The 10,509-nt window shown below is 45.2% G+C and overlaps 1 protein-coding gene across 1 annotated transcript; it reads right to left on the bottom strand.

Annotated features, from left to right (window-relative positions):
• Positions 1 to 1,733: 1,733 nt before the first annotated feature.
• Positions 1,734 to 8,023, bottom strand: AVPR1A (arginine vasopressin receptor 1A). The gene is made up of 2 exons (XM_083859853.1): positions 6,938 to 8,023; positions 1,734 to 5,064 (listed from the first exon to the last, which is right to left on the bottom strand). The coding sequence occupies exons 1-2, from the start codon at positions 7,956 to 7,958 to the stop codon at positions 4,781 to 4,783; spliced, it is 1,305 nt and encodes a 434-aa protein (XP_083715979.1). The 5' UTR covers positions 7,959 to 8,023; the 3' UTR covers positions 1,734 to 4,780.
• Positions 8,024 to 10,509: the final 2,486 nt, after the last annotated feature.

The following is a 10,509-nucleotide window of genomic DNA, read 5'->3' as shown; positions in this document are numbered from 1 at the left end:
CTTCCACCAAAAAGACTGAAATTAATGTGCTTTAATGACAACCCTGTCTGCTGCTGCCCCTGTGGTCCCTGTCCCAAATTCTTGCTACCATCATTACCAGGGTCAGGAAAGACTATGGCAGGGACAATCACAGCAGTAACAGTGAAAGAGACAGTCACTGCCAGTCTCTGGTTACATGTTCCACCACATCCCGAATGGGCTTTGTCCCCTGGACAACCAATGTCAATTTTGTCCTGTTTTGCTACAAGAGTGTAAAAGCTGATGGGACACCAACAGACTGCATTGCCAACGCTTTGCTTGAAAAGGAGTATTGAACTTGTACATAGTACTTCTTAGCCATGTGTCCTGTGAGAATTTATGGAGAAAGATAATCATCATTATCCTGAACTGAGGATGAATAACTTGGGCCTCTTTTGCTTGCAGAGCACTGAGAAAGTGCTCTGTCTCAAAGCCTCCTCTTCCATCCACACCCCTGAAAAACCAAATGTTGGAAATGGGAAAAATACTGTGATTGTGCAAAAGATTCTTCCTTAACTGGAAGAAAGTTCAGTCATATCTGACAACGTGTTGATCCACCTAGAATAAGAGAGACTTGCCAGTCTTCTCACCATAGAGCGGAAGAAAGCTTTGCACTCCTGATGATGCCTCACAGCCTTGCTTTTCAGAAACTAAGTAACTCAATGGACTGTATCAGAAATTCAGCTGAAAATGTCCTTATGGAGAACTAAGCCTAATTTGCATGTAAACTGTGACTCTAAGCAAGTTAATACTAAGGCGGGTCAAATTACTGAGCAGTTGTACCAAAGTAGTGATATAGTGTTAATTAACACTGAACTGGATCCGAGGCTTTCTGCAGGACCAGTCCTGGGAGAGGCAGACCTATGTTGGCTGGTTCTAACAAAGCTCAGCAGGAAGTAGTTGTGATTGTTGTTTTCCTGCTTTTTGCATAGCTGCACAAACCATTCTGCATGACTTACCAGCTGGACCTACTCTTGTGTGAGGGACTATTACCTGAACTAGTCAGGACTGCTCCCTGCAGAGCAGCTGCGATCTAGTCCTGGACCTTGAAACTTGCCCATTCATTTATCCTGTAATTCCTTTACCCAAGTAGCAAGGGATACATTTTCCAGTAAAGCCCATTCCTATAGAAAAACATAGAAATCTACCTTGTAAGAGTAACTACTGCTCCAGCTATTGTCTTTCTGCCTCCTCAGTCTTCCATGTACACAACAGACTGAAACTTGTGCAGACACTTTTTTAGAAGACGACACTGTATTTAATTAGTCTTTTTTGTAGGTGGGGAACTCAGCCCGAGAGAACTCTTACAGAGTTTGGGGGTTTTTATGCAACAAGTAACTTATTTCAGCAGACCTACTATTGTAAGGCCTGTGTTCCCTTCCCAAAGCTGGGTCACCAGTATCTGCCCTAGGACAGCATCCAGCTCTGCAAGGTCTTTCCTTCTTCTGCCCTGGTTTCCAGATGCTTGAGTTGGAAAGGAGCATGCATGCACTTTAGCAAGGTCCTTCAATCTGGAAAATTTGGAATTGGCTATAAGATTTTTTGCAGACAAAACGTTTGAAGTACTGGGCACACATGAATTTGTGTCTTCTTGTAGATTTTTGTCTTGATGTGGTAATTCAAAGGGAAAAAAATTAAAAATTAATTAATGAAAAGACACTTTTTGGCAACTTAGGTTCTTATATAAATGAACAAAATCCTTTCCATCTTCTGTATCATCTCCACTTTTGCCACTTAATTGAATTTAAAATGCTTGAATTCTAGCAATGCTAGTAAAAACAACAGACTACAAGCTCTGGTGCTCAAGCTCTCGTGGTCCATTCGACCACGCTTTACATTAGAAGATAAGTATTTAAAACAAAAATATCAAAAGAACCCCTCTAGAACATGAATAAGTGCTCAGTTACATGTTTTAACAATACTAACAGCATATAGTGGAAAGCTGACTGCACATTCCTTCTTTGCGTGTGTCCTTCATGCACTATGTATAATAGAAAAACATTTTAATTTTGTTCACTCCTTAAAGCTTTTCATGGACACAGCTTATTAAATGAAGACATTTTGAATTTTATTAAATACATTCAGCATTACTAAATACATTTCTGACCCTCCAAAATCTAGACAAGCCAAAAATCCATAATGCTTCTGATAAAAAAATATGCTGGTTTATTAGAGCGACTTTCCATGTTTTAAACTCGCGATGGTTTCACAATTTTTTATTTCCTTCTGTTTCCATTAGGGCACCCTCATGATAACCCAAAGTAGCTTTAAAAAAATATCTCCACACATGAACAATTAAAAAATATTGTCTGTAGCTTCCAACACTGAAATTATGTGAAAAAGACAGTATTTACAAAAAATGTCCGGAAACTAAATATTGATAAATTGTGTTGTCAGTTTAATTACAGAAATTATAGAACACTCACAAGGGAAATTTATGCTGACAAGCCCCCAAGTGTAAACCTAGATTTTATAACATATTTGAAAAAAAGCTAAATTTGTACTTTGGGTCTGTTTGCTTTAATACATACACTGGTCATTACCCAGTTCATTTTTATTTTCAACAATATTCTATACACATTTTTTCATTATCTTTTCTGTTTGAATGTAAAGTGTAATAGAAAAAAAACATTCAATTATGCAAACATGAAAATTCTGTTAGTATAGCTAATTGGCTTTTAATACATATTTCATGTACAAAGAAAGTAGTAGCACAAACTGAAAAGTAGGCAAAGGATAGTATACTTAATTTGAAACGCTTGCAATTTCAGTAACTGTGAATTACCTACTTGCAACATATACGCAGTACACATAATGTGCACAAACACACACACAAGGTCACGGCATGCATTTTGTTTTTTTTACTAAAATATAGTTTCAGGTTCACAAACCTTTGTCCAGAGCTGGTGAGAGCTGTAGTCACAATTGTATACTAAAGGTGGTCAAAAAGATAGTCTGTTAAATATAAGCTGTTCCACCACACTGTCCTCTGGGTTCTAGTGCTTTGAACAACAGCAAACATAAGGAAAGAAGAGAATGGAGACAAGATATTCTTTAGTGACAAAAAAAATTCTTTTAGGTATAATATTTCCTATTCTTTGCTCAAAATAATCAGTGAGGAGCTTCTGGAGTGGTTCAAGATCTTATTCTGCACCTAACTCTATTAATTTCTGCTACAATTATTGAGCAGACATGGGTACCATCCTCAGTGAAAGCCACACAGTCTCCTCAAGCAATTAGAAAAGCAATCTTGTTTGTTAGGTTTTCGTGAGAAAGAAAGAAACCTGCTGCTGAGCTTCCTCCTTGCATGCACATTATCACTGCTCCATCAGCCAGCTGGGACTGCAGAGGGCCAGGGCAGCACCTACATTCAGGATCCAGCAAGCTCAGGAAAACAGAGCAAATGGGTAGCTGTACTTCTCAAAGAGATTCTCAAGACTTAAAAACTCAGCAAAACTTACCCAAGGAGCTTTAAACCCAACCTCAATATAAGACACAGGCTCCAAGGAAAGATGTAATAGGATTGTTTACCATATAAATGAACTACAGTCAGCTTAGCATGTATTGTACTGAAAACAAGCACACCTTGAATGCTTTGTAATGAGCAAATGTGTTGTGATGACTTTTTATTGCAGTTTACTGACAATTTTTAAGACTATATTGTCATGAGCTGGCAATAAAAATGATAATAGGAAAAGACAAGCCAACAACTTTGACAACTTTTATATGCCCCCAGAAGACTTGTTTTGATTGTCAGATCTGTGTCTTGAAATACACCAGTTCTACAGCTCTTACCAAATTACTACACTCTTGTGAGCTCTTGAGGATATTTGCTTGACAAGCAAGCAGTGCAGCTTGATCGTAGATGTCTTAGTGAATTAAAAAAGTGAAGGTGGCATTCCTACCAATAAAGCAAGTGGTTCTGGTATTCATTATGAGTTTTCTTGGTATAACTGTAATGGTGCTGAGCTAGTCATAGTGTATCAGACTTATTTATCAATATGTTTTTAAGTTAGTTTTAAAAAATGAAAGTAGGTGCAACAACACACACATGCACACAAACACGCTGTATAATTTCCATCAACATGAAGAGAAGAGGAAATGTCACCCTAAAAATGAAACTCCACAATACAGATAGAGACATCAACAGCACTAAAAGATTTGCCTTTACAAGGGCTGTTAAATTTCAGTGTCTGAGAAGTGCTAGATCTTTATAAGATGGAGCATCAGGAACAACTGAATTCCAGCAACTCAGTCTGTCTAACCCCATTCCTTATCTGGACAGCCGAGACTTTTCCTGAAGTCCTTTCTTTTAATGTTTAAGACTAAAGTGTAATCTTGCTCATATTGTCTTCTTTCTTCTTCATCAGACAAGCATGAGAAGATTTATGCATTAACACTAGAGAGTGGAGTTACCCCAATACATGAACACTTCATTACTTTTACTGTTTTAAACTGCAAGCAAACAATGCACTTAGTATTTTAGAAACAGACAAAAAATTAAAATAAATTCTTTTAAAAAAAATAATTGCTTTATTGTTGCCACACCTTCCTGATCAATTGCCCAAATCCTAAATAACTCTCAGAAAATATTTACACACTGCAGCATAGCTTATCAAGCAAGGTGGCACTTTTTGTCTCATGGCCATCCTAGTCATTCCTTGGTACCATGATGGTGCCCTGGAGTGGCATAAAGTGCCATGCCACAACCCTCCCAAACACTGTGATGGGACTGCAAGCCCTGCCTGCCCTGAGGCCCATCTCATGTTGGGATGGGGATGAAGCTGGTCGATCTGGAGTGGGGCATCTCTCTCCATGTGTTTAGGCTGTGGGTTGGGCTTCTGTTGTTGGTGAAAGAAGTCTGTCGCCTGCTATTGGTGTTTGAATCTTCTTTACTCAGCGTTTGCTTTATTTTTTGGCAGCAAGGGAAGCTCCAGAGGCAGTCTTGGAGGAGGTGCCCACTGAAGAACATGTAGATCCACGGGTTGCAGCAGCTGTTCAGGCTGGCCAGCAGAGCCGTAACAGTAGTCGCCGTGTTCTCAGAATCTAGGGAGGGGGGGAGAAAGCTATTTAATCATCAAAAGAACATTTGCACTATTCAGTAATTGCTTCATTAACCATTGGATTTATTTTCCTGAATATTTGAATTCTAAATGTTGAGCCGCAGCATTTGAAGCAAATAATGAGAACATAATCAGTAAAGGTCTTATTTATGTGAGGCTGCCATTGAAGCCGATGGGGATTTCTCTGAACAGACTCCAAAAAGCAGAATAAGTTATGGGGTAATCCATCCAAAATAATGATTTAGTCACATTTCCATTGATGTGTATCCATGTGTTGATAAGCTCCTTCTTTAAATACCAAAAAGTTTTTTCCAAACCCTGGGAGACAATGGTAAAATTTCCACTGCTTTCAATAACACTGAATTTTGCTCTATATATTTGAAAGCTGAAAGGTATTGAATGCTCAACTAACTACTGAATTGTCCATCAAATCTGGATTTGGGAGGTTGAACAAATTTTACTTAAGGGAAAAATGGAACTTAGCACTCCGGCATGAAAAAGCTATGGTGTTCTACCTTCAATAACTAGTTACTACTTAGATTAAATATTCTAAATATGTATTTAGTCTAATCAATTATTAGTGACTTTTCTTTGTAAATACTGAATCTCCAAAACAGTATAACTACTGTGTTATGCAGTTCCACAGATTTGAAGAATCTCTTCAAACAAACATATCAAATACCCATCTGTTAAATTAGATTTAATTTCCTTTCAAGTTAAAAAAAAAAAATCTATTTGTTCACTGCAAGCCTTTATTTCTCTATAGGGATCTGCATTATAGGCTTGACTTTAGTCCTGTATTAGAGGGAATCAATGCTCTCACTACAGTAAGTGATAATTTGGGGATACTAAAAACACCCCAAGAAATTATGGATTCCAACATTTTGATTTGCTGCTTTTTCATTATGAGGAAACAGAACATATGTCACTATGCTGCCTATCATTACCTATGTGACAGCTTTTAAACTCACCAATTTTTTTCAGCTGTATTGAACAGCTGGACAGATATCTCCAAAGTCTAAATTGCCACTGATTCATGAAAAGCGGTGACTTGACTAATGGAGCTACTCAGAGGTGAGTGCCCTGCTGAGAGGAAGGTTCAGGGTGCGCTCCACCCTATTATTAGACAGCAGATACAGGAAAGAACGTGCAATAAGTTCATGTAACTGCTCCGACATGTCTGTGTGCATGATTCTCAACAATACTAAACATTCCTAAAGTTTTCTTATCGGCAGCTTCAAATGGACGAAAATGTTGCTGGTTCAAATTACGGCAGCAAATGCTCCCGTTTGCATCGCTCGTTTTGCTGGGGATGAGAAGGCTGCGGCTGCTGTTCCTCTCCGGAGGCGCAGCTGCTGCTCCCGCCGCTCCCGGGACAGCCCGGCCCCCGCTCCCGGGACAGCCCGGCCCCCGCTCCCGGTGCTCCCGGGACAGCCCGGCCCCCGCTCCCGCCGCTCCCGGGACAGCCCGGCCCGAGCGCCGCCGCTCCCGGGGCCACCGGGGCCGGGACCACGAGCGGTGCCGGCGGGGCGGCCCCGAGGGCAGCGGCTGCCCGGGGCGTCTCTTCTCCCACACGGGCGCTCGGCCGCTATTCCCCGGCGGGAGAGGGGCCCGTCCGGGGCCGGGAGAGCGCGCCTCTGGCCCGCTCTCTGCTCCGCGCCCCGTTTCCCCCACGCTCGACTCGGCGCTGCGCCCCGGGACAGCGGGCTGAGCCCCGGGACAGCGGGCTGAGCCCCCGGGACAGCGGGCTGAGCCCCCGGGACAGCGGGCTGAGCCCCGGGACAGCGGGCTGAGCCCCCGGGACAGCGGGCTGAGCCCCCAAGGCGCTGCTGGCGACAAGCGGCGGCGTCACCTACCGAGCCAGGGGAAGCGCTGGTCCCAGACGGACCACATCTGGATGGTGAAGAAGGGCGCCCAGCAAACGACGTACACCGAGACGATGACGAAGGTCATCTTGACGGTGCGGATCTTGGCTCGGGAGATGGTTTTGACGTTGCTGACACAGGGAGCGAGCAGCAGCCCCCTTCGCGGGCCGCCGTCATCCCCCGCCCGCCGCCCGGCTCCCGCCGCCGCCGCCTCCCCCGGGCGCGTCTTGCCCCGCACGTTCCGCCAGATGCGGTAGCAGATGAAGCCGTAGCAGACGATGAGGATGAGGACGGGCGCGATGAAGATGCCGCCGGTGATCCAAGTGATGTAGGCGCGGGGCCCCCAGGGCATGATGAAGTGCGCCCAGCAGTCGTAGACCTGCGAGCCGCGCTCCACCTCGCTGAGGGAGAAGATGAAGTACTGCGGGGTGCTGAGGAGCAGGCTGAGCGCCCAGGCCGCCGCGATCATCCCGTACGAGCGCTTGGTGGGCTGCTGGAGCGTCTTGAGCGGGTGGCAGACGGCGATGTAGCGGTCGGCGGTCATGGCCACCAGCATGTACGCCGAGGCGAACATGCCGAAGACCTGCAGGTGCTTGACGACGCGGCAGAGCCCGTCGGGGCCGTGGAAGCGGTGGGTGACCTCCCAGCAGAGCTGGGGCAGCACCTGGAAGAAGGCCACCACCAGGTCGGCCAGGCTGAGGTGGCGGATGAAGAGGTGCATGCGGGACGCCTTGCGGGGCGTGCGGCGCAGCGCCAGCAGCACGCTGCCGTTCCCCACCACCGCCACCGCGAAGGTCACGGCCAGCACCGCGATCTCCAGCTTCGCCAGCTCCTCGTCCCGCCCGAAGGGGTCCCAGCCGCCCAGGCTGGCGTTCGGCGACCCCGACCACGCCTCGGGGCTGGGGCTGCTGCCGCCGCCGGGCTCCGCCGCCCGCCCCCGGCTGCCATTCCCGAGCGCGGGCACGGGCACGGGCACGGCCCGGGGGGAGCCCCCGCCGCCGCCGAGGCGCATGAGGGGCTGCGCGGTGTGCCCGGCCCCGCTCCTCCGCCCGCCGCCTTCCCCTCCGGCGGCCCGGAGCGCCGGGCCGGGTGCCTTTATCCCCCGGCGGCGGGGGGCGAGGCGAGGCGACGGGAGCTCCCGCGGCAGTGGCTCCCAGCGCCTGAGCCAGCCCCCTCCTCCCCCGCAGCCGCCGCCCGCTCCCCGCCACGGGACCGGCCCGCCCCGCCCCGCCCCGAGAGGGGCCCAGGGGAGACACGGGCACCCACAGCGGGAAGGGCGGCTCGGGCCGGAGCGGCGCTCCCGGAGAGCTCCCGCACGGCCAGGTAAAGCAGCACTTATAATTGCGAGTGAAATTGCCGTGATCATGCAGAGCAAAGGGAGGTCTGTCAGCATCACCCCGCACACCGCGGTCTGGCTTCCGGCCAAGCCAAAGCGGCCTGTCGGTAAAAGGTGCTGGTTTGGTCCCGAGAGTCCACCTGGGACTTTGGCATTTATTTCACTGTCGTGCTGGCATCAACCCCAGAGACGTAAGTTATTAGAAAAAATAGCGAAGTTTCAATGCAACCTAATGTTTCTGAAGGCTTCAGGACTTCATCTCATCTCATCTCATCTCATCTCATCCAAATGTCATCCAAGCCTTAGCATAGGCTAAGCACATATTTCTGCAAGTACAAGCAAAATCTCCACATTTACTGGAGAGTTTCTGGCAGTGGGCCATTAAAATTCTTGTTTTAAACATGGTTTAGAGGAAGAGTTTTCCTGCTCTTGGTAGAATGAATGGACTTGGTGAACATTTTGGTCCCATTGTCATGGGTGTGGACTATACCCTCGTTTCGCTGGAACCTGGATTTGAACCTTCATTTAGAAACTCCTTCTTTCATCCACACAAAAACACATAAGCTCACAACAAAGAAATACTGTGTTAGATACCAGCCTTACTGTGTTTTTAATAAAACTCCCTAGGTCTCCTCACAGGTGATTACAGTCAAATTCAGTTACAAAAAAATATGTGATTTTACAGGGAGAAGAAAAAATGAGGAAGAATGAAAGATTAAATCTTACTTCTTTAATTAAAAATATTTTTCCAATTTTTTTTGACTCCAGAATAGTTTTACAGTGTAAAATACAAGATGATAGGCTTCTGAACATGTTAGCATCATGCAAGGCTTTGTCACAGGTTTTTTGCCACTTTCTGGGCTTGTTAGCCCCTGAGAGGGTGTATGCACCCACCCCAGTCTGTCATTACCCTTCCTTTGCTTATGGATCAGTGGCAGGAGTTTCCTGCTCCTACAGTGCAAATAGTTGTCATGAGTTTTCCAATTAAAACTGCAAGCCCTCCCAAAACCTGGAAATACAGACAATAAATTGGCTACCCTAAGTTTCTAGCAAACTTATTTCTTTAAATATGCTTTTGTTCCAAAACCTGATCTTTATTAACCGTTCAGTGCATTATTCAAAGCTTAGTGCCTATTCATGGTATTAGACCTGAAACTTCTGAGTGTGACAACAGTTTTCAGATCAAATAGAGAGGGGAAATTAAAGTTGCATATCACAAATCTCGCAACACCGCACCACTTACCAAGGCGTCTTTCACATTCCTTGCCTCTTTCTCTGACATGCTGTACAGGAGTTGAATGTTACATAAATGAAGAGTGTTACTCAGGAAACTCTGCTAGGAGATTTTCTGCTGTGCAAACTATGCGAGGATAAGGAAGCTCTATTCACCCCTGGGTATGTGATCCATTAACAGAAGAGATGATATTCAGGTTTGACAGATATATTTTTAGTGGCCAGACAATAAGATAACAGTGGTTGTATCAGTTCAGGATACTGAGAGTTTGTGAAGCCCACATTGACTCCGAAATACTCCTTTTCCAACCCTTTCTTTGTTCCTCTGAATGGCATTTATAAGAATGTTTGCAGAGCAAAGGGCTGGAAAGTTGCCTGAATATCATTGCACAAGGCTGTATAGTGATTACATACAATGTTAAGCATCACACTGATAGTAATTTTTACCGTGTTTTACTCCCTCAGACAGAAATCATCTTGGGATAGTCTTGATGTATTTGTTTGTTTCATTTCTCAAATTGGCCAAAATTGATGTTTCCAGACAAATTCATGATTCCTAAGGTTTCTATACTAGATTAATCAGCATCTAGTCTGATCTTGGTTGCTTAATCCTAAGAGTATTGATGTTTGTCAAATTAATCAATACTCGTAACATTCCAAAATGAGAAAGATTGCCACTGGGAAGTCTGATAGAGGAAATTAACATTTTTGCCCTGTGATTCACGTGGAGTTCAGGTTGGAGCTGAACCCTCAGTAAAGGAACTTGAGACCGCCGTTACAAGAAAACTTCATTTGTTCTCACTAGGCACACAGCTTTCCACAGAACCAAGAATGGTAAGGATTTCTAGCATGTTCTCTGCTGCCATACAGGTTTCTGTAAAAGTGCTTAAAGGTTGACAGATATCTTTCTGAATGCTGAATTTATTGAAGACTGAATGGCTTCTGTAAAGTACTCAAAAAACTAACTGGAACATGATCCAGTGTGTTGCCAAAT

This window comes from Zosterops lateralis, assembly GCF_965231275.1.
Source record: "Zosterops lateralis genome assembly, chromosome: 4".
Lineage (NCBI taxonomy): Eukaryota > Metazoa > Chordata > Aves > Passeriformes > Zosteropidae > Zosterops > Zosterops lateralis.
The sequence above is the reverse complement of the archived record's forward strand: the minus strand, read 5'-3'. Positions and strand labels throughout refer to the sequence as shown.